The sequence below is a fragment of the Oncorhynchus kisutch genome, linkage group LG19 (genome assembly GCF_002021735.2).
Source record: "Oncorhynchus kisutch isolate 150728-3 linkage group LG19, Okis_V2, whole genome shotgun sequence".
NCBI classification, from domain to species: Eukaryota; Metazoa; Chordata; class Actinopteri; order Salmoniformes; family Salmonidae; genus Oncorhynchus; species Oncorhynchus kisutch.
In genome coordinates this window covers 10,068,973-10,092,228 of record NC_034192.2, presented here as the reverse complement: position 1 = coordinate 10,092,228, position 23,256 = coordinate 10,068,973, and the positions used below count along the sequence as shown (strand labels likewise).

Genomic DNA, 23,256 nt, shown 5'->3' with positions numbered 1-23,256 from the left:
CACTCCCTCTCCCTCTACCTCTACCTCTATACAGGCACAAGTGTTAGCCATGGCAGGCCGCTCTAAAGAAGCAGAGAAGATGACTCTGGGCATCATATCTAAGCAGGGGAGCTGCATCGAGTGTTACCGCCTACTGTCTGCCATCTACAGCAAACGAGGCAACTACACAGAGGTGTGTGCGTGTGTGTGTGCACGTGTGTGTGTGTGTGTGTGTGTGTGTGTGTGTGTGTGTGTGTGTGTGTGTGTGTGTGTGTGTGTGTGTGTGTGTGTGTGTTGCTGGGTCTGTGGTGTCTGCCTTTGAAAGAAAGGACGGGACTGAGAAAGAATAAGAAGAGACCGTCAAGAAAAACAGAACAATCCATATCACCTCAGGGTCAGCGACAGTGATCGCCGCGGAAACAGTGGTTACCATGGAAACCCATCACATCTAGATTCTGTCTCCTCCGAGTCTCACGGGATCACATCCCCATCTGTTCACACTGATCGTCTATCCTTTACTTCATTCACCTCATCTCTCCATCTCATTACATTCTCCTTCTCCGCCATCCCTCATTCCATCCTTCATTCCATCCCTCCGTCTCTGGGGGCCCATCTGTAGAAACTCAAACAGAATGGATGTAATCTCTGTGTCCCAAAGGGCACTCCAATCCCTGTGTAGTGCACTACTTATACGGAATAGGGTGCCATTCGAGATTTAGACTCGCTGCTAAAAATAGTATTTTCTTCCAAAAACAACACAGAGGTTATGTGGGGGGCTGACTAGAGAAGCAGGGAACGGCGAGATAAGGCCTTTTTCCTCTGGGGGCCGCTTGGGTATAAAAATATTGACAATCGCTTTTTTATTCAGAACACCAATTTTTCTATGCATTTTCTCTATTATATCTACTACCCTCACAGCAGTGGAGGCTGCTGAGGGGAGGACGGCTCATAATAATGGCTTTACATTTGGCCTTACTGCCTTTGTCTCAATAAACATGATAAAGCTCTAAGATATGTTAAATCAGGGAGGACACATTTCAATCTAAAGGATTTATGGTATGTCGTCACTGAAATGCTTGAGAAAGGTATTGGGAAGAAGACCTGCATTGCTTTCAAATGGGATTGTGTGCGTTCCAACGTGTCCTGCGCAGCTTGTGACCCCCGTAGAGGGAAACAGCAGGCACATCCGTGTTCCCTGAGAGTCGTATCTAGTAACTACAACCGTTCAAAAGTTAGAGGCCAACTTGGAGGGAGAAAAAAAGAAAGAGCTCTGTTCGTCACAAGCGCATTTATCGGAGCTCGGAGGTTACTCGCGTAACCATGGTTCTATGAACTAAGGGCCATATTTAGTAGATTGAGATGAATCCAGTGTAATCAGTAGGGATTACTCAGGCCTTTCTCTATAGACTGGCGGCGGTCCACGGACCTGGGCTTTAGAAAGGCTGGTCTAGAGGAAGTTTAACTTCTCTGTCTCAGACAGAAGACCGGATTTCACACCATCCTCCCTTTTGATTGTCTGAGTGTGTTTCTGTCCAGTGTCTACATACTAACCCACCAAGGATATTCCTACGCTTCCAGATCTGTTAGCTTCACTATCTCGATATCCCCTTAATGGGGGGTTTATACATGTTTTATTTTTTATCTCTGTCAAAGGGAAGGGAAAATAAAAGCGATTGATGATATTTATGTCATCTCAAGGATGAGACTTTTCTCTCCCAGAGGCAAAAGTAAATGACATAAAATTCCCACCTCTCTTCTTCGTTCTTTTCTTTCCCTTTCAAATGTCTCATATTTCATCACATGTTAACATCACCTAAGCAAGTGAAGTAGATAATATACAACAGTGAAATAAAATATTAAAACGAACAGTAAACATTACACTCACAGAAGTTCCAAAAGAATAAAGATGTTTCAAATGTCCTATTATGTATATATACAGTGTTGTAACAATGTGCAAATGGTTAAAGTACAAAAGGGAAAATAAATAAACATAAACATGGGTTGTATTTACAATGGTGTTTGTTCTTCACTGGTTGCCCTTTTCTTGTGGCAACAGGTCACAAATCTTGCTGCTGTGATGGGACACTGTGGTATCTCACCCAGTAGATATGGGAGTTTATCAAAATCGGGTTTGTTGTCTCATGATTTGGTTGGGTCTAGTTATGTTGCTGCCCTCGGGCTCTGTGGGGTGGGTTTGTGAACAGAGCCCCAGGACCAGCTTGCTTAGGAGACTCTTCTCCAGGTTCATCTCTCTGTAGGTGATGGCTTTGTTATGGAAGGATTGGGAATCGCTTCATTTTAGGTGGTTGTAGAATTTAGCGGCTAATTTCTGGATTCTGATAATTAGTGGGTATCGGGCTAATTCTGCTCTACATGCATTATTTGGTGTTTTACGTTGTACACTGAGGATATTTTTGCAGAATTCTGCATGCAGAGTCTCAATTTGGTGTTTGTCCCATTTAGTGAATTCTTGGTTGGTGAGCGGACCCCAGACCTCACAACCATAAAAGGGCAATGGGTTCTTTAACCGATTCAAGTATTTTTAGCCAGATCCTATTTGGTATGTCGAATTTATGTTCCTTTTGATGACATAGAAGGCCCTTCTTGCTTTGTGTCTCAGATCGTTCACAGTTTTGTGGAAGTTACCTGTGGCGCTGATGTTAAGGCCAAGGTATGTTTAGTTTTTCTGTGTGCTCTAGGGCAACAGTGTCTAGATGGAATTTATATTTGTGGTCCTGACGACTGGACCTTTTTTTTTACTGAGATTTACTGTCAGGGCCCAGGTCTGGCAGAATCTGTGCAGAAGCTCTAGATGCTGCTGTAGGCCCTCCTTGGTTGGTGACAGAAGCACCAGATCATCAGCAAACAGTAGACATTTGACATCAGACTCTAGTAGGGTGAGGCCGGATGCTGCAGACTGTTCTAGTGCCCTCGCCAATTCGTTGATATATATGTTGAAGAGGGGGGGGCTTAAGCTGCATCCCTGTCTCACCCCATGGCCCTGTGGGAAGAAATATGTGTTTTTTTCCCATTTTAACCACACACTTGTTGTTTGTGTACATGTATTTTATAATGTCGTATATTTTTCCCCCAACACCACTTCCATCCATTTGTATAGCAGACCCTCATGCCAAATTGAGTCGAAGGCTTTTTTTAAATCAACAAAGAATGAGAAGACTTTGCCTTTGTTTTGGTTTGTTTGTTTGTCAATTAGGGTGTGCAGGGTGAATACGTGATCTGTCGTATGATAATTTCGTAAAAAGCCATTTTCATATTAGCTCAGTACATTGTTTTCAGTACATTGTTTTTTCCCCAACACCACTTTCCATCAATTTGTATATTTGTGTAGCAGAACCTCGCAGGGTAGCCTAGTGGTTAGAGCGTTGGACTAGCAACCGGAAGGTTGCAAGTTCAAACCCCCGAGCTGACAAGGTACAAATCTGTTGTTCTGCCCCTGAACAGGCAGTTAATCATTGAAAATAAGAATTTGTTCTTAAATTACTTGCCTACTTAAATAAAGGTAAAATATCCATGGAAGTCTATCCCTATGTCTACTAATTATCTCCTCTTCCTCCAGGCTCTGGATGCTCTAGACAAGGCCCTACTGCAGAACCCTATAGACATGTCTGTCAGGGCAGAGCTTCACTTCTCCAAGGGCAACCAGCTCAGAGAGATGAACCAGCTGGACAGAGCCTTCGAGGTACAGGAGGGGACACACACACACACCCTCATTACTCTGCAAACTTTTCTCCATCTGCTCCCTCTTCTCCCTCAGACTCCCTCTCTCCTCATCCACTAACTCTCCAACCTCTACCTAATTAACGTTGTCTCCTGCCTAACACCCTCCTCTCTCTCCTTCCTCGCCGTCGTACCCCTCTCTCTCCCTCCTCACCGTCATACCCCTCTCTCCCTCCTCACCGTCGTACCCTTCTCTCTCCCTCCTCACCGTCGCACCCTCTCTCCCTCCTCACCGTCGCACCCCTCTCTCTCCCTCCTCACCGTCGTACCCCTCTCTCTCCCTCCTCACCGTCGCACTGCTCTCTCCCTCCTCACCGTCGTACCCCTCTCTCCCTCCTCACCGTCGTACCCCTCTCTCTCCCTCCTCACCGTCGTACCCCTCTCTCCCCTCCTCACCGTCGCACCTCTCTCTCTCCCTCCTCACCGTCGTACCCCTCTCTCTCCCTCCTCACCTTCGTACCCCTCTCTTGCCTTTATTATCAAATCAAATCAAATCACATTTATTTATATAGCCCTTCGTACATCAGCTGATATCTCAAAGTGCTGTACAGAAACCCAGCCTAAAACCCCAAACAGCAAGCAATGCAGGTGTAGAAGCACGGTGGCTAGGAAAAACTCCCTAGAAAGGCCAAAACCTAGGAAGAAACCTAGAGAGGAACCAGGCTATGTGGGGTGGCCAGTCCTCTTCTGGATGTGCCGGGTGGAGATTATAACAGAACATGGCCAAGATGTTCAAATGTTCATAAATGACCAGCATGGTCGTATAATAATAAGGCAGAACAGTTGAAACTGGAGCAGCAGCACGGTCAGATGGACTGGGGACAGCAAGGAGTCATCATGTCAGGTAGTCCTGGGGCATGGTCCTAGGGCTCAGGTCCTCAGAGAGAGAGAAAAAAAGAGATCCACCTTATCCACCTTCTCTTGTCTTTTCTCTCCGTTCACCTCGGTGAATAACTTTAGAACCTCCTATAACCTCAAACTTTACCTGTTACAAAACAAGACCACTAATTGGCTCATATATCCCAACCTCCCCAAAAACAATTATGAATAAAGAATAGAACATATTTTGAGGCATATTCCCTAAAAACAACAAGATTTGCATCTCCTACATGCAGTATATTATCTGCAGGGGTTTCAAGGGCGCCTGTGGATCTTCTAAGCGCCGGGTGCTTTCTTCTCCTGTTCAAGTAGACACACTTGAGAGAGAGAAGAGATACAAAGTCTGCAAATAAAATCACATCAAACAGCATTCCAGGCCTTTCTCTGCCTTGATCTTTTCCCCCCTGAAAACGCGCTGATTCTGTCGCTAAAATAGCACCATCTCCTCCACTATCTGCATCAACAAATAAGCCCATTTTCCCCCAACCACACTTCCAACAAGACAGAGTGTGTGGCCTAAAATAAACTTATTTCTCTTCCCTACATCTTTCTTTCGTTTTTTCCTCTTGTGCTGTTCTCTGTCTGCTTAAATAGCAGGTCTCTCTTTCCACTCACTCACTCACTCACTCACTCACAATCTCTCTCTCTCGTTTCTTACAAAGCAAGTCTCTCTGTCTTTCCACTCTCTCACTCCCTTTCCCTCCCTCCATCTCTCCCTCTTTCTTCAGTTCAGGAAGTCAACAAAGGCCTGCTAGGTTGAACAGTTTATTCTCAGGGTTACTTTCGGAGATAAACTCTAGAGTTCTGACTCTCTCAGCAGGGCTTGGCCGGGCGCCAGGTCTCCAGCTCTTGTTTGGGTGTTGTTCCCCTTCTAAGAAAGGCACAAAAGGGCCAACTGAGATCATGCGGCCTTCGGGTGTGGTGGTTGACAATATTGAAGTGGATCCAATGTCTGCTTGCTGTATTTTGATAGCATAATCTATTGTTTCAGGCTGTTTTGAATTCAAAGTCATAAAACATGTTGAGTTGATTCAAGTTTCAGTAATCTTCTAAGTAAACTTTTCTCCCTCCATATTCACTTTAAAGTCCGAGCATAAGAACCCTACTGCCACCTAGTGATCGTTGGTTGTAACTACTTTATATTAAGGTGTGCGTGGTCTTCATTACAGAGCTACAAGCTGGTAGTGGAACTAAAACCTGACCAATCGCAGGCTTGGATGAACATGGGAGGAATTCAGCATATCAAGGTACTACGACAACACAGTAGAGTTAGTTTGCATGAGTCAAACGCCATTTACAAGCCATCAAGTCTTTGATTATACCGAAATTGCATATCAAGCATATATGGCATAGGATGAGAGCTGATAAATGTCTGTATTTGATCCACTGCAGGGGGACTATGCAGCAGCCAGGCAGTACTACCAGAGGGCCCTGATCCTAACCCCTGGCTCCAAGCTGCTGAAGGAGAACCTGGCCAAGCTGGACCGTCTGGAGAGGAGGTTGACCGGGGCCTAGACTAACCCAGAGACACAGCACTATCCTGGGCATGAGTTGGAGTCCAAGGACCCTGGATGCCCCAACAGTACTGACCTGGTTCTTAAATCAACCTACCTGGTTGATGATGTGAGATTATGGTGAACATGACAGGGTTGCAGGGTATGGAAACAGACTGGGGGTGATGGAGCTTCCAGGGGAGCATGAGGCTGGTTAAGCCTGTGATTTGAGTCACATTCTGGGGGAAGCAGATGGAGAGAGGACCCTAAGGAGTGGAGATGGAGATTCAGCCAGCAGCACTTCAAGCAGGAGCGGACTGGATCAGATCTCCGGAACTCTTTAAAACAGTACCACGAGCTCCACACATCGCCCAGCCTGAAAACGCTTCAAACTAACTGATCTGCTTTTTAAAAGGTTTTGTTTAATTTTATTTGTTTTCCTATTTAATTTCATGTTAAATCCTGTTTTAGGCTCTAAATCTGTGATCACTACCCTCATCTCTGCTTATGAGCAAAACCATAAGTAAACCCATGTTCAGATTTTGAATTGGGTGTCATGTTCACATTAAAAGCTCCAACAATATCGTTCTAGCTGGAAGACAAATGACATTTTGCCAAAATGAAGGATAGTTTTCTGAAGTCACTGTATATCCATGCGTAGGTTTGGGCTTGCCTTGACTCAAACGTGGCCCCTGCAAACCCTTTGCATGAGCTTGTCTGGGATACATAAGCTCTGTGATAAGACTATTAGACAAGGTATCAGTGTGCTCTGTGAGCACATTGACAACATGTGCTTTTAACCTCAAGCTATGGCAGAGCCTCTGAGAAGCAAGCAACGCTCAATGTAGCCTTCCACAAGTACAAGTAAGCTAGTGTCTGTAGACTCCCCCTAAGGCCTAACACTGACCCTCTGATCCGCTCAACATTTCTGACGCTGTGTATTATTTGTTGCTGTTGATGTTGCTATGATGATTGTGAATGAATATTTTATGTGGAATGTACAAATAGGATAAAGATGAACTGACTAGTGCAATGACTGAGATTGATTTGCACCATACAAATAAATATATGTTTTATTAACTGGTGTCGGTGCGTGATGAGGTGTCTGATAAATATAAGTTGCCCTATTATTGGGAATGGGATAAAGTCATATGAAATGGGTGTATACTGCCCTCATCTGGCCCAGTGGGTACATTACATGTCAATGACTCTAATTAGGGGACGGTAGCAGGTGCAGCGTGGGAGAGCTGATGAGTGCTTGAAAGTAGAAAGGCACGTTGTCAAGTGTCTTTGTGGCATTTACCCCTGTGCCATTTTTATTCCGATTGGGCCATCAGTTTTAACCCAATCAACTTTTTAATGCACTTTGGATGAAAATGTGTGTTTTTCTAGTTGTATATCTGTCTCTGTTGAGGCTTGGATTCCAGCACGGTAAGGCCAATACATTGATTTTCATTCTAGTTTTGTTGCCAGTGACTTGATTGAGTGAATGGTGAACCTTCTGTGATTTGTGTATATATTTGTTTACTTCTCTTTCAGATCTACATAACCAGAATGCGATTGTAAGTAACCCTGAAACCAGTGCATTGAACGGAACAGAAGAGGAAAATGCAACTCTCTCCAGTGGTTTTCATTTTGATGGTATGGAAAACGTTTAACAGTGAATATAAAATAATCGCGTTGAGGGCGTTGGCACTGCTCTTTATAAAGGATCGGGGGGAATAGTGGAGAACAATTGGAGGTTTACTTAGGAGCAATGCCAATATCATGGTACAACTATACGGACACTCAATTATTATGGTACATTTTTAATGGTAAGTTTACTAACCTATGATAAATATAATTTAAATTTGTATCTCATGGGGAAATGCGTATAGCCAGTTATTGTAATGGCTTAGCAGATAGTATAAAAAGACGATCAATATTTACCTGGCAAAAATATTGTTAACAGGGAACTGTTCAACAATTTCTGATGAAGTTGTGTGGGAAAAAGCTACGGTGGGTGGATATTCAAATTGTCCAAACAGTTCCGCCAGGTAGATAATTTATTTTTTGGGACCTTAAATGGATTGGCCCATTAATCTTAGCAGATGATGATCCACGCTAATTTGAAAATATATAATTGATCAAGCCTACAAGCAATACAATACTTTACTATTATGGTGGGAGATTATAATACGTTTTTAAATACTTCAATGGACCATAAAGTAAGTCGCACGACAAACTGTCACCCTCATACACTTAAGGAAATCGTGCATTTCATTGATATATTGAAACTAGTGCATATATGGAGGCCTAAATCTCTCGAGCTAGTGAGATATACTTGGGAGGTTCAATCAAGCTAGTCTTCTTGACCACATGTCATTCTCGCTGGCATCAAACGATAGAATGCGGCCAGACCGTCAAATAATTGGCATATACATTACTCTTACAGAATTTCCACGTGGGCGAGGATATTGGAACTGTAATCAAAGCCTATTGGATGATAACTTATTCTGTCCTGGTTAAAAACAATCTAAGACTTTTTCCGACATAATGTACAGCAGATCTCATTGTATGGGAAACTTTTAAATGTGCCTTTAGAGGCCAAGCAATTCAATACCAATCTTTAAAAGAAATGAAATTTAGATCCAAAAGTTCATATTAACAAAGGAAATGGGACTAACAGTACAGATGGCAGTAAACTGTAACATAGAGGCACAGAATAAGTTAGAGAAAATAAATGGTGAACATTCAAGAGATCAAGTGTAATATATTCTACAAAATTAAGCAATCTGGGGGAATATGCACCAAATTTGTGTTTTCTCAGCATAGAAGTGCTACCAAAAATAGTCTACTGAAACTTGCTACATGAGTCACCCATGCTTCACCAAACAATATTTTGAAGGAAGAAGCAAAGTACTTTAAGCATATGTTTTCGTTTGTCTCCCTCTTCACTAACTGAAGTTAGAGGTATGGCTTTACAGGGGAGAAACTTATTAAACCAGTCGAGGTACTCAACCTTTTTTTGCTATACTCAGAGGACCCAAGTGTTACATATAAATCTCCAGACCATTAAAACATTGGAGGCCCCTTACACTAAAGTGTTGTGATGCTAAATGCATAGCACATGTAATTGTTGGATATTATTCATCCTAATCAGACTTTTTTTTTTTTTCAACATGGACGATGCATTGCAGATGATATAAGAAGTCCTGGAAACAATAGAACACTATGAAAAATCTGGGACACCAGGGCTGACATTAATAGTTGACTTGAAATAGGTTTTTGATCAAGTATGACTGGAATTTATATAAACTCAGCAAAAAAACAAAACGTCCCATTTTCAGGACCCTGTCTTTCATAGATAATTCATAAAAATCCAAATAACTTCACAGAGCTTCATTGTAAAGGGTTTAAACACTGTTTCCCATGCTTGTTCAATGAACCATGAACATGCCCCTGTGGAAAGATCGTTAAGACACTAACAGCTTAGACGGTAGGCAATTAAGGTCAGTTGTACGAACTTAAGACACTAGAGGCCTTTCTACTGACTCTGAAAAACACCAAAAGAAAGATACCCAGGGTCCCTGCTCATCTGCATGAACATGCCTTAGGCATGATGACTGCAGATGTGGCCAGGGCAATAAATTGCAATGTCCGTACTGTGTGACACCTAAGACAGCGCTACAGGGAGACAGGACGGACAGCTGATCGTCCTCGCAGTGGCAGACCACATGTAACAACACCTGCACAGGATCGGTACATCCGAACATCACACCTGCAGGACAGGTACAGGATGGCAACAAATGCCCAAGTTACAATCCCTCCATCAGTGCTCAGACTATCTGCAATAGCCTGAGAGAGGCTGGACTGAGGGCTTGTAGATCTGTTGTAAGGCAGGTCCTCACCAGACATCACTGGTAACAACGTCGTCTATGGGCACAAACCCACCGTCGCTGGACCAGACAGGATTGGAAAAAAGTGCTCTTCACTGACGAGTCGCAGTTTTGGCTCACCTGGGGTGATGGTCGGATTTGCTTTTATCGTCGTGGGAATGAGCGTTACACCGAGGCCTGTACTCTGGAGTGGGATCGATTTTTGGAGGTGGAGGGTCCGTCATGGTCTGGGGCGGCGTGTAATGGCGTCAACGGACTGAGCTTGTCATTGCAGGCAATCTCAACGCTATGCGTTATAGGGGAGACATCCTACTCCCTCATGTTGTACCCTTCCTGCAGGCTCATCCTGACATGACACTCCAGCATGACAATGCCACCAGCCATACTGCTCGTTCTGTGCATGATTTCCTGCAAGACAGGAATGTCATTGTTCTGCCATGGCCAGTGACGAGCCCAGATCTCAATCCCATTGAGCATGTCTGGGAACTGTTGGATCAGAGGTTGCGGGCTAGGGTCATTTCCCCCCCAGAAATGTCTGGGAACTTGCAGGTGCCTTGGTGGAAGAGTGGGGGTAACATCTCACAGCAAGAACTGGCAAATCTGGTGTAGTCCATGAGGAGGGGATGCACCGCAGTACTTAATGCATCTGGTGCCCCCCCCCCCCACATATCTGTGGAACTTGTTCAATTTTTCAATCTTATGATCATACAAATATTTACACGCATTAAGTTTGCTGAAAATAAATGCAGTTGACAGTGAGGAAGCTTCTTTTTTTGTTGATTTGATAGTTCTTGTTTTAGTCCCACTAATAAATAAAACTCATGTAAAATGTATGTAGAAGCCTAAGTGTTGTCCATTAGTTTACTCCAATTAGGGGAGGGGTTGAGGGGAAATATATTTTTAAAAGAAAAAACACACACGTTTTGAAATGATGCAGACAATTCCATTGATGGAAGCGACAATCTACCTGCTATTAAAGCTGCTCTACGTCCCAAAAATGTTGCTCAGTACAATGTTTTACTTTGACCTCTAGAAGCTGATCAGATAGTGAAGTAGTATGTCATGTAGCCAGAATAGATTCCGACCCTTGCTTACAGCTGCGCTTAGGTCGGACACGTTTCCTGTTTAGATTAAGACCGGAGCCGGCATGATCTGTCTCGGGCACGAAACAAGCATAGGGTCAGAATCTATGTAATGCTCACAATGATATACACAAACACTGGTAGTATCAGCCCTACTGGCAAGACTAGACATGCACTGCTATACTAAGCTACTTAAAACTAAGGCCCCCCACACATTTCCTGATGTAGTGAGAAACCTGTCCCTGCACAGCCATAAAGAAACCTGTAACCTCTGGGAGCTTTGTTGCAGATCTGGCAGGGGTTCGGTCCTTCATGCCAGAGCAGGAGATGGAGGTGAGGATCATTGGTGGTGTGGAGGCCTGGGCCCACTCCTGGCCATGGCAGGTATCCTTACGCTTTACCACCATGCCAGCCTGTGGTGGGTCCATCATCGCCCCTCAGTGGGTTCTCACTGCCACACACTGCTTCAAGCAGTGAGTAGTTCTGGAAGTTCAAGTAACAATCAATCAAATGGATGTGTAGCTAGAGAAATAAAAGTAATAATGGATGGTGTTTTACAGGTATAACAAAGTGGATTTCTGGACTGTGATGGCGGGAAAACACGACCTTGAGAATCCTGATGAAGAATGTCAACAGGTGGGACGGACTACAGTTCAAGTCATCTAAACATATTCCTCTTCTGTGTTCCTCTTCTGCGTTTAACTGTTAGGGCGCACATTTTATTTTGGCTTTCAGTTGGTTGGGGTCTCTAAAATAGTCACCCACAAGGATTACAACCGCATGACAAAGATGCATGACATTGCCCTGGTGAAGCTGAAGACCCCGCTGATGTTCAACCAGTGTGTGAGACCCATAGACATATGGATGAGGCCAATCGAACCCAAAAAGCAATGCACAGTGACCGGCTGGGGTACCACCAGAGAGAGTCAGTAGATTTCCTATTTTTCTTTTTGAAGCTAAGTTGCCTTCATCTCTTTTATTAAAAAGGTCAGGTGTTCCTTTCTGGGGTCATAACTGACAACATAATTGATCATTCACAGTGAGGAGGGTCCTGTTACTTGTTTTCCCCTCTTCGTGTCTTTCTTCCTACTCTTCTACTCTCAGATGGGCCTCGTGCCAACAGACTCCAGGAGGTCAATGTGACCTGCCTATCCCCAGAGGACTGTAACAAGTTCTACCTTGGTGTTGTTCAGCCCACCATGTTCTGTGCTGGAGACCCTGAAGGAGGCGTAGACGCCTGTCAGGTAGTGACCTTTAACTCTGACAATGCCTTCATGTATTTAATACCTTCGGTTGTATTCTATTTTAATATAAAAAGTCTGTTCTGTTTTCTTCGTCTTATGACGTGTTTGTTCTTGCAGGGTGACTCGGGTGGGCCTCTGTCCTGCTACACAGGGTCCAGGTATGAGTTGGCTGGAGTGGTCAGCTGGGGAGTGGGCTGTGGTAGAGCCCGGAGGCCTGGCGTCTATACTAAAGTACAGGTCTACCTAGACTGGATAAATGAATTAATTCAAGGTAAGGACACCCTTGGAGACCAACGCTAGAGAAATACTTAGTTTTTAAGCACTTCTTAAGCACAATCTTTTATTTTTAACAGGTGAAACATCTATGTCTGGTGGTATTACTGTGACTGAAGGTAGGTCACTGAATTATTTAACTACCTGAAATAATCTTTTACAGGAAATGAATATCTGATTTAATTTTCATCTTACTGCCAGCACATCAAATTGTATTTTGTTAATCAAAACAGTGTGTTATCAAAACTGAAGATCATATTCAGTTTGACCCCTAACCCTCTTGTACCCTCTTCCTGTCTCCCAGAGAGTTGTGGTCAGAGTAAGATATTGACCTGCCGGCTGGACTCCCGCCCAGCGTGGTTGTATGCGACCTTGGAGGGTGAGGTGCGGGTAGGGAGTGTGACAGAGGCGTGCCCCAACTCCTGGCCCTGGCAGGTCAGTCTGCAGTCCAAAGGGAGACATTACTGCAGCGGGACCCTGATCCACCACCACTGGGTCCTGGCACCGCAACACTGCCGCTGCAAGTGAGTCAGTCACCAAGTACCGACACAGGGGACACGCACTGTCTGTAATATAACCTCTACACAGGGGACACGCACTGTCGTCTGTAATATAACCTCTACACCATTGTTCATTTTCTTTGAATATCACTTTCTATCTCTGTCGTGATGCTTCACTCATTCAGTGGACTCGTACACCCACCTTCACGTTCTTTCCTCACACTCAGTATTGTGCTCTCAAACAGCCCTTGGAATGTCAGTGAGGGTAGGTCAGCTACTGTAGTTCTTGTTCACCAGTCCTATTTCACACACAGTGCCTGTCTATTCTCCTCTTTCAGACCTACAGTTGACACGGTGGTGCTGGGATGTCACGACCTGAGGTTCATGGCTGCCCAGACCATCCCGGTGGACGAGGTGTTCAACCACCCCCATGACGGAACCTTCCCTCCGACCTCTGACCTCACACTCATCAAGCTCAGTGTTCCAGCTCGATTTGGTATCAAATACTCCTCCAGAATGGGTTACTTTAGCTCACTGATTGTTTTGTTTTTGCTTGACTGGTTTACAGGACTGTAAACTTGGCTTGCAGGCCAATTAAAGCATGTGACATATCTAGGATGCTTATTCTGGTGGTCTTCTCTGATATGTCCCTAGATGACACCGTGTCTCCGGTGTGCCTCCCACATGAGGATGTGAAGCTGGATGACAGCTGGTCCTGTGTGACAACAGGCTGGGGATCCAGCAACTCTGCACGTATGTACAGCAACATGACTCTACATTCACGACTATAAATTCTCGAGTACGTTTGGTGGCCAGTTTACCACAAGGAACTGGAGGGACTCGGCCTCCTAGATCCAGTGTTTCATCGGTCTTTCTCATAAATAGGCAGCATCCTTCTCTATTATAAATTATATCATCTCATGTGCTGTCTCCCCCTAGCGAAGGTTGGCAGCGCCATCCTGCACCAGGCCAGGCTGGGTCTGGTCAACAGGAGCACTTGTAGCGAGAGCTGGGGAGAGGATCTCATTACGGACACTCAGCTGTGTACAGACCCAGCCGGCTCTGTCTCCTGCATGGTATGTACAGTGGGACTGTTAACTCAATGTTGTACTCATGAAGACCTGGGTTATGTTTTGAATCAATGAATGGTTTTGAACGTACAGTACAAACTTTCACAACCTTGTTTTAACTCTAGTGTAATTTATCATGTTTTCAAATATCAAGTCTTTCTTCCCTATATATAGGGGGACTCTGGTGCTCCACTCCTCTGCCAGAAAATAAATGGGGTCTTTTTCCTCTTTGGGGTGGTCACATGGGGCAGCCCGAGCTGTGACATCAGCACACCAGCAGTCTTCTCCCGACTATCAGCTTATCATTCCTGGATCACAAATATAACCACTGACATCTGACTTTGTTTCACAGTATAATGGAATAAACAATGACTCTTTTTGATCCGGTGTTCATCTTGAGACTTTAGTAAGGCAAAGGCACACAGTGTGTAATGCAATCACAATTAGATGTTTAGAGGGATGTGACGCACAAGTCAAGCTGACTGTTGTACACTGTATTTTGGTCTTCATAGGATTTGTCAAAGATGTTGAATTTTCTTTTGTATTTTTCTTTAGTTTACACTGAAATATATTGTGATTGTATACAATATGTGATTGTATACATTCAAATATAACATGGATTTTTTTTTTAAAGGGGGTAGGAATGTACACTGACTGTACATTAGGAACACTTGCTCGTTCCAGGACCGACTGACCAGGTGAACGACGTGATCTCTTACGGATGTCTCTTGTTACATCCACCAATCAGTGTAGATGAAGGGGAGGAGACAGGTTAAAGAAGGATTGGCTTGTGTACGGGTGCCATTCAGAGGGTGAACGGGCAAGACCAAAGATTTAAGCACCTTTGAACAGTGTGGTAGGTGCCAGGCGCACCGGTTTGTGTCAAGAATTGCAACGCTGCTGAGTTTCACGCGCATCCGTTATGTGTATCAAGACTGGTCCACCACCCAAAGGACATCCAGCTTACTTGACACAACTGTGGGAGGCATTGGAGTCAACATGGGTCAGCATCCCTGTGGAACGCGTTCAACACCTTGTGTCCATGCCCCGACAAATTGAGAGGGGGGGGGGTGCAACTTTCATAACGTTCAGCATCCTGCTCTGTTTATCTGGCCTATAATCTTATGCAAGATTTTTTTTTTTTATCACTGTCAATATTAGGCATCCTATAAAAGTCAATGGCATGCTTGGTAAAACTGCCAGTGCCACTAAGATAATGCTCATGTATCATTCAAACAGGAGCTGCACTGCTTAAAATGTCAGGAGCCTTGGGTTGACCTGGGAAAAACCCATGGGAAATATAATTTACCCACATTATTTATTTGAATGAAGACCATGTTTGTACGCTACAGTAACTAAAGACCTGACACAAATTTCATTATTGATTTGTTTTTCAAATGAGGGTTCGATCATAGAGTTGTATAGAGGACACTAGCGCCCAAAAGCTTGTTCTAGAATTGGCAGTGCTGTAGAGGACTTTCCCCATTTTGAAGTAGTCAACTGAGTGTGACTTGCTATGGGTTAAGGAAGAATCATATTCCAACCAGGTCATCAGGGAATCAGTCAATGAATTATACTTTGAAAACATTCCATAACTGCAGGTGGCAGCAAATCGCCAACCAAGGCTTTATACCTGTTCAAACACACTGCCCTTTCAGGTTGTTTACCAACTCAACAAAGAAGTAGTACATTGACTACTTCAAAATGGAGATAGGTGGTGGTGCCGGTGCGCTCACAGAAGCCTACGCCTGTGTTAACTTCAGACCTTTTTTTTGTGTGTTTTCCAAAACCCTGTTCATTCCCCATTCATTTTTCACAGATCACTTCATTTATTTCCAGGTTTTAGGACTGCAAGCTGGCAGCTCTATAGAGTACCACAGTATGAGTCATAATACCCATAAAACCTAGTGGTCAAACAAGGAAATGGTTCCAATTGTTTTCCCACCATTATGTTTTCCCATAGGGGATTTTAGAAACACTTAAAATAAGGGCTGTGTTTCATGTAGGCTTACCATGGCAGGATGTTTTGATAACTGTGTAAATCTCTTTATGACAAGGGGACATTTAAGTGTTTCTAAAATCCCCTATGGGATTTCAAGGTCCCCTATGCTGGACCTTGGGAATGTAGATGGTCAAGATAGGAGCCGGGGTAATGTGGTGTGGGGATTTTAATGCTCATGGTATGCTCTGGGGAGGGTTACGGACTGATGTAAACTGACAAGTGTTGGAGGAACTACTGGATGAGAAAGGGCTTGTGAGTTGTAACGATGGCCGGGGAACCAGGATTGACCCAGTAACTGGAAATGAATCTGCTCTGGTTCTTACTTTGATCTCAAGTTCAATGGCAGGCAGATGTAGTTGGGAGGTTTTGGAGGAATCTACAGAGTGCATAGTGATCACTATCCTATCATGTGTACTGTAGGAATGAGGGAGGTAGAAATGGATTGAGGAGATGGATATTTGGTAAAGCAGAGTGGGGTCAGTTTCAGGAGTTGAGTAAATAAGAGCTGTCTCAGGTTGATCTTAATTCAGATATAGAAACACTCAATGATGGAATAAGAGGCGCAATAGTAGGGGCTGCAAGGCAGGTGATTCCTATGGGTACAGGGGGAGAAAGAGTAACGCAGTCCCCTGGTGGAGTGAAGAGTGTAGAGAAGCAGCGAAGAGTAGGAACAGCGTTTTCAGAATGTTGAAAAGGTCCCATAATTACCAGCACCTGATTCAGTACACAAGCAGTAGTAAGGAGGATCATTAGGACAGCTAAGAGGGAGTATTGGCGCCGGTTCTGTGGAAACATAGGCAGGACCACTCCTGTGGGAGAGGACAGAAGAGATTGGTATCTCCCTGTGCTGAAAAGTGGGGAGATTGTTGCAGTGAGAGATATGGAGAAGGCAGAGATGCTAACCCAGGCATTTGTGAAGGTGCACAGCTCAAAGAATCTGACAGAAGAGGGGCAGCGTGGGAGAGAGAGGGTCAGAGGAGAACATCCGGGGGTCCTGGATCAGAGAGAGATGGTGGGGGATACATTGAATGGCCCTTTTACATTGGCTGAGATGAAGAGAGCATTAGCTAAAGCTGGGGTAACATCTCCTGGGAGGGATGAGATGTGTTAAATCATGATGGCTCGTCTCAGTGACACTGCAATGGGGAAAGTACTGGGCCTTTACAAGAAGATGTGGCAGAAAGTTGGAAAGAGGCTGTAGTGGTGCCAAAACGTAAACCTGGGAAAGACCCGACTAGTTCTTCAAGCTATAGGCCGATAGCGTGGAGATCTCGCGTATGTAAACTTATGGAAAGGATGATAACGGAAAGGCTGACATACTTTCTAGAGAGTAGAGGACTAATGTCACCAGATCAAAGTGTGCTCAGGAAAGGCAAGGTAAGGATGTATCCTGTGCTGTGCCTTGACTTAGTCAAATGGAAGGCACAGGCAAATAAGGAGGTGGTAGTAGCCATTTTCTTTGATGTAGACAAGGCTTATGATATGATGTGGAAGGAAGGCCTACTTATCAAGCTGAATAATATGGGGGTTAGGGTAAGGGTTTTTAACTGGATAAATTATTTTATTTTTGGCAGATTTTTATTTTTTATTTTTATTTCACCTTTATTTAACCAGGTAGGCTAGTTGAGAACAAGTTCTCATTTGCAACTGCGACCTGGCCAAGATAAAGCATAGCAGTGTGAGCATACAACAAAGAGTTACACATGGAGTAAACAATTAACAAGTCAATAACACAGTAGAAAACGAAGGGGGGGTCTATATACAATGTGTGCAAAAGGCATGAGGAGGTAGGCAAATAATTACAATTTTGCAGATTAACACTGGAGTGATAAAAGATCAGATGGTCATGTACAGGTAGAGATATTGGTGTGCAGAAGAGCAGAAAAGTAAATAAATAAAAACAGTATGGGGATGAGGTAGGTGAAAAGGGTGGGCTATTTACCAATAGACTATGTACAGCTGCAGCGATCGGTTAGCTGCTCAGATAGCTGATGTTTGAAGTTGGTGAGGGAGATGAAAGTCTCCAACTTCAGCGATTTTTGCAATTCGTTCCAGTCACAGGCAGCAGAGTACTGGAACGAAAGGCGGCCAAATGAGGTGTTGGCTTTAGGGATGATCAGTGAGATACACCTGCTGGAGCGCGTGCTACGGATGGGTGTTGCCATCGTGACCAGTGAGCTGAGATAAGGCGGAGCTTTACCTAGCATAGACTTGTAGATGACCTGGAGCCAGTGGGTCTGGCGACGAATATGTAGCGAGGGCCAGCCGACTAGAGCATACAAGTCGCAGTGGTGGGTAGTATAAGGTGCTTTAGTGACAAAACGGATGGCACTGTGATAGACTGCATCCAGTTTGCTGAGTAGAGTGTTGGAAGCCATTTTGTAGATGACATCGCCGAAGTCGAGGATCGGTAGGATAGTCAGTTTTACTAGGGTAAGCTTGGCGGCTTGAGTGAAGGAGGCTTTGTTGCGGAATAGAAAGCCGACTCTTGATTTGATTTTCGATTGGAGATGTTTGATATGAGTCTGGAAGGAGAGTTTGCAGTCTAGCCAGACACCTAGGTACTTATAGACGTCCACATATTCTAGGTCGGAACCATCCAGGGTGGTGATGCTAGTCGGGCATGCAGGTGCAGGCAGCGACCGGTTGAAAAGCATGCATTTGGTTTTACTAGCGTTTAAGAGCAGTTGGAGGCCACGGAAGGAGTGTTGTATGGCATTGAAGCTTGTTTGGAGGTTAGATAGCACAGTGTCCAAAGACGGGCCGAAAGTATATAGAATGGTGTCGTCTGCGTAGAGGTGGATCAGGGAATCGCCCGCAGCAAGAGCAACATCATTGATATACACAGAGAAAAGAGTCGGCCCGAGAATTGAACCCTGTGGCACCCCCATAGAGACTGCCAGAGGACCGGACAGCATGCCCTCCGATTTGACACACTGAACTCTGTCTGCAAAGTAATTGGTGAACCAGGCAAGGCAGTCATCCGAAAAACCGAGGCTACTGAGTCTGCCGATAAGAATATGGTGATTGACAGAGTCGAAAGCCTTGGCGAGGTCGATGAAGACGGCTGCACAGTACTGTCTTTTATCGATGGCGGTTATGATGTCGTTTAGTACCTTGAGTGTGGCTGAGGTGCACCCATGACCGGCTCGGAAACCAGATTGCACAGCGGAGAAGGTACGGTGGGATTCGAGATGGTCAGTGACCTGTTTGTTGACTTGGCTTTCGAAGACCTTAGATAGGCAGGGCAGGATGGATATAGGTCTGTAACAGTTTGGGTCCAGGGTGTCTCCCCCTTTGAAGAGGGGGATGACTGCGGCAGCTTTCCAATCCTTGGGGATCTCAGACGAGATGAAAGAGAGGTTGAACAGGCTGGTAATAGGGGTTGCGACAATGGTGGCAGATAGTTTCAGAAATAGAGGGTCCAGATTGTCAAGCCCAGCTGATTTGTACGGGTCCAGGTTTTGCAGCTCTTTCAGAACATCTGCTATCTGGATTTGGGTAAAGGAGAACCTGGAGAGGCTTGGGCGAGGAGCTGCGGGGGGGGCGGAGCTGTTGGCCGAGGTTGAAGTAGCCAGGCGGAAGGCATGGCCAGCCGTTGAGAAATGCTTATTGAAGTTTTCGATAATCATGGATTTATCAGTGGTGACCGTGTTACCTAGCCTCAGTGCAGTGGGCAGCTGGGAGGAGGTGCTCTTGTTCTCCATGGACTTCACAGTGTCCCAGAACTTTTTGGAGTTGGAGCTACAGGATGCAAACTTCTGCCTGAAGAAGCTGGCCTTAGCTTTCCTGACTGACTGCGTGTATTGGTTCCGGACTTCCCTGAACAGTTGCATATCACGGGGACTATTCGATGCTATTGCAGTCCGCCACAGGATGTTTTTGTGCTGGTCGAGGGCAGTCAGGTCTGGGGTGAACCAAGGGCTGTATCTGTTCTTAGTTCTGCATTTTTTGAACGGAGCATGCTTATCTAAAATGGTGAGGAAGTTACTTTTAAAGAATGACCAGGCATCCTCAACTGACGGGATGAGGTCAATGTCCTTCCAGGATACCCTGGCCAGGTCGATTAGAAAGGCCTGCTCACAGAAGTGTTTTAGGGAGCGTTTGACAGTGATGAGGGGTGGTCGTTTGACTGCGGCTCCGTAGCGGATACAGGCAATGAGGCAGTGATCGCTGAGATCCTGGTTGAAGACAGCGGAGGTGTATTTGGAGGGCCAGTTGGTCAGGATGACGTCTATGAGGGTGCCCTTGTTTACAGAGTTAGGGTTGTACCTGGTGGGTTCCTTGATGATTTGTGTGAGATTGAGGGCATCTAGCTTAGATTGTAGGACTGGCGGGGTGTTAAGCATATCCCAGTTTAGGTCACCTAACAGAACAAACTCTGAAGCTAGATGGGGGGCGATCAATTCACAAATGGTGTCCAGGGCACAGCTGGGAGCTGAGGGGGGTCGGTAGCAGGTGGCAACCGTGAGAGACTTATTTCTGGAGAGAGTAATTTTCAAAATTAGTAGTTCGAACTGTTTGGGTATGGACCTGGAAAGTATGACATTACTTTGCAGGCCATCTCTGCAGTAAACTGCAACTCCTCCCCCTTTGGCAGTTCTATCTTGACGGAAGATGTTATAGTTGGGTATGGAAATCTCTGAATTTTTGGTGGCCTTCCTGAGCCAGGATTCAGACACAGCAAGGACATCAGGGTTAGCAGAGTGTGCTAAAGCAGTGAGTAAGACAAACTTAGGGAGGAGGCTTCTGATGTTGACATGCATGAAACCAAGGCTTTTTCGAACACAGAAGTCAACAAATGAGGGTGCCTGGGGACATGCAGGGCCTGGGTTTACCTCCACATCACCCGCGGAACAGAGAAGGAGTAGTATGAGGGTGCGGCTAAAGGCTATCAAAACTGGTCGCCTAGAGCGTTGGGGACAGAGAATAAGAGGAGCAGGTTTCTGGGCATGGTAGAATATATTCAGGGCATAATGCGCAGACAGGGGTATGGTGGGGTGCGGGTACAGCGGAGGTAAGCCCAGGCACTGGGTGATGATGAGAGAGGTTGTATCTCTGGACATGCTGGTAGTAATGGGTGAGGTCACCGCATGTGTGGGAGGTGGGACAAAGGAGTTATCAGGGGTATGAAGAGTGGAACTAGGGGCTCCATTGTGAACTAAAACAATGATAACTAACCTGAACAACAGTATACAAGGCATATTGACATTTGAGAGAGACATACAGCGAGGCATACAGTAATCACAGGTGTTGAATTGGGAAAGCTAGCTAAAACAGTAGGTGAGACAACAGCTAATCAGCTAGCACAACAACAGCAGGTAAAATGGCGTAGACTAGGCAACGGGGCCAACAGATAAAACAAACAAGCAGAATGGAGTACCGTGATTTATGGACAGTCCAGCGTGCATCAGCTATGTAGCCAAGAGATCAGTGTCCAGGGGGCAGCGGTGGATGGGGAAGGGAAGCTGGACTGGCGAGTGTTATCCAGGTTAAAAAAAACGAACAATGACTAAATAGCTTGTAGCTAGTTAGCTGGTTAGCTTCTGGAGGTTCTTGAGTGTGTTCTAAAAATAAATAAAAAATAATAGCGATTCCGTATCACATTGGGTGAGGCAGGTTTCCGGAAGGTATAAACAAATTAAAAGTCAAAAGAGATAGAAAGTAAATATGGGTCCGGTGGGCGTTTGGGACGCGGAGATTCAGGCGGTTAGCAGGCCTGTGCTAACAAGCTAACAGTTTGTAGGCCCGGGCTAGACAAGGTAGCAGTTAGCGGACCGGAGCTGGACAAGCTAGCAGTTAGCAGGCCGAATTAGCAAGCAGGGAGATAGCGAGGGCTAGAGAGTTAGCCTTTGGGGGACGTCGCGATGGGGTGAGTCTGTTTATTCCTCTTCATGCGGTGACATCGATAGACCGGTCGTGGGCCCGGGTATTGTAGCTCAGGAGTATGCTACGGTGGTAGCGCAGGCCGGGCTAGCTTCAAGCTAAGTGGGTGGAAACGCTAGCCAGGGGTAATCATCCAGGGTTGCAGTTTAGCTAGATAGCTAGTTGTGAAGATCCAGCGTATTTGGAAGCTTAGGTTTAGCAAAATGTTTTTAAAGGGATAGCTATGTAAAAAACGAAAAATATGTAAAAAACGAAAAATAAACAAAATATAAACAAAATATACAGGGACACGACACGACAGGACGACTTACTGCTACGCCATCTTGGATCAATACAAGTGAGGGTGGGGAGCTCTATGTCAGAAAGCTAAGAGGTGGATATTTGTACCCCCCAGGGAAGTGCCATTAGTCCATTTGTTGTTCTCCATTATTATTGACAATGTATTCTCTAAGGTAAGACCTGATACTGGGAGGTCATTGTTTGCAAATGATGGAAAGCTGTGGAAGAGAGGGAGAAATATTTCCCATACAGCCAGAAGAGTTCAAGAAGCTATTAGTGAAGTAGAGCAGTGGTACATCAGGTTGGGCTTCAAGTTTACAGTTGAGAAAACACAGACGGTGTTTTTTTTAAGGAAGGTTTGGGAGGAAATATACCTTAAGCTGTATGGATGGAATCTGAAGAGGGTGGGAGGGTTTAGGTTCCTGGGTGTCTGGTTTGGCACTCAAATGACATGGGCAGAGCATATTAACAGAGTAGTTGTCAAAGGAAAGAAAATATTGAATGTGATGCGTTGCTTGTCAGGAATGGAGTTGGGGGCAGATAGAAGCCGTTGAAAATGATTAATATATATATATATATATATTAGCGCTGTTAGGTTCTAATTCTCGGAGTAAAAAAAAGCTTAACCAAGTTTATTCTTCCCAGAGGATCAATACAGCTGCATTAGACAAATACATTTTCACAGAAGAAGTGATATTTAACCCTTCCTCCTAGGCTGAGTCTCCTCCTATACATCTGTCTTTACTGCTAGGCAGGACACTAAGTGATACGGGCCATAAACATTTATTTCCCCCTTAACCTGACCTGATCTCGACCCCCCTTCATCACTAATCCACGGCTCTCTCCCCTTATCAATGCCTGCCACATGTGATCGGTTCCCTGCACTCAGCACCTTACAAGCTTAATTGCACACAATATATACCGTCCTCCTACAGATAACCATTAACTTCTGG

General features: G+C 44.9%; 2 protein-coding genes across 3 annotated transcripts in view; both read left to right on the top strand.

Moving 5' to 3' along the window:
- Positions 1-7,169, top strand: part of LOC109864585 (protein O-mannosyl-transferase TMTC1-like) — a 101,282-nt gene extending 94,113 nt beyond the window's left edge. Inside the window, exons 16-19 of the mRNA XM_031797759.1 lie at positions 35-172; positions 3,557-3,679; positions 5,766-5,843; positions 5,989-7,169. Of these exons, the coding sequence (XP_031653619.1) occupies positions 35-172; positions 3,557-3,679; positions 5,766-5,843; positions 5,989-6,111 (462 nt within the window). The 3' untranslated portion in view covers positions 6,112-7,169. The remainder of the gene's footprint in view (positions 1-34; positions 173-3,556; positions 3,680-5,765; positions 5,844-5,988) is intronic.
- A 160-nt stretch (positions 7,170-7,329) lies between these two features.
- On the top strand, positions 7,330-14,519 carry LOC109864575 (transmembrane protease serine 9). Of its 2 annotated transcripts, none has more exons than XR_004204353.1 (13): positions 7,330-7,520; positions 7,629-7,730; positions 11,339-11,522; positions 11,610-11,685; positions 11,785-11,974; positions 12,154-12,293; positions 12,411-12,564; positions 12,647-12,685; positions 12,871-13,090; positions 13,405-13,562; positions 13,721-13,819; positions 14,011-14,142; positions 14,311-14,518. XR_004204353.1 is itself a non-coding variant. In XM_020452423.2 (13 exons), exons 1-13 carry the CDS (start codon positions 7,460-7,462, stop codon positions 14,473-14,475), a joined length of 1,725 nt encoding a protein of 574 aa, XP_020308012.1. In that variant the 5' UTR covers positions 7,331-7,459; the 3' UTR covers positions 14,476-14,519. The 2 variants fall into 2 exon arrangements, 1 of the variants encoding a protein (XP_020308012.1); XM_020452423.2 differs by having other exon boundaries at positions 7,331-7,520; positions 14,006-14,142; positions 14,311-14,519.
- Positions 14,520-23,256: the final 8,737 nt, after the last annotated feature.

What these genes read in the sequence shown, in the direction of transcription:
- LOC109864575 (XM_020452423.2), top strand. Translation starts at nt 7,460, where the DNA reads ATGAAAATGTGTGTTTTTCTAGTTGTATATCTGTCTCTGTTGAGGCTT. An exon ending in GCCACACACTGCTTCAAGCA is followed by an intron (nt 11,523 to 11,609) that starts GTGAGTAGTTCT and finishes GGTGTTTTACAG; the next exon opens with GTATAACAAAGTGGATTTCT. An exon ending in TGGTATTACTGTGACTGAAG is followed by an intron (nt 12,686 to 12,870) that starts GTAGGTCACTGA and finishes CCTGTCTCCCAG; the next exon opens with AGAGTTGTGGTCAGAGTAAG.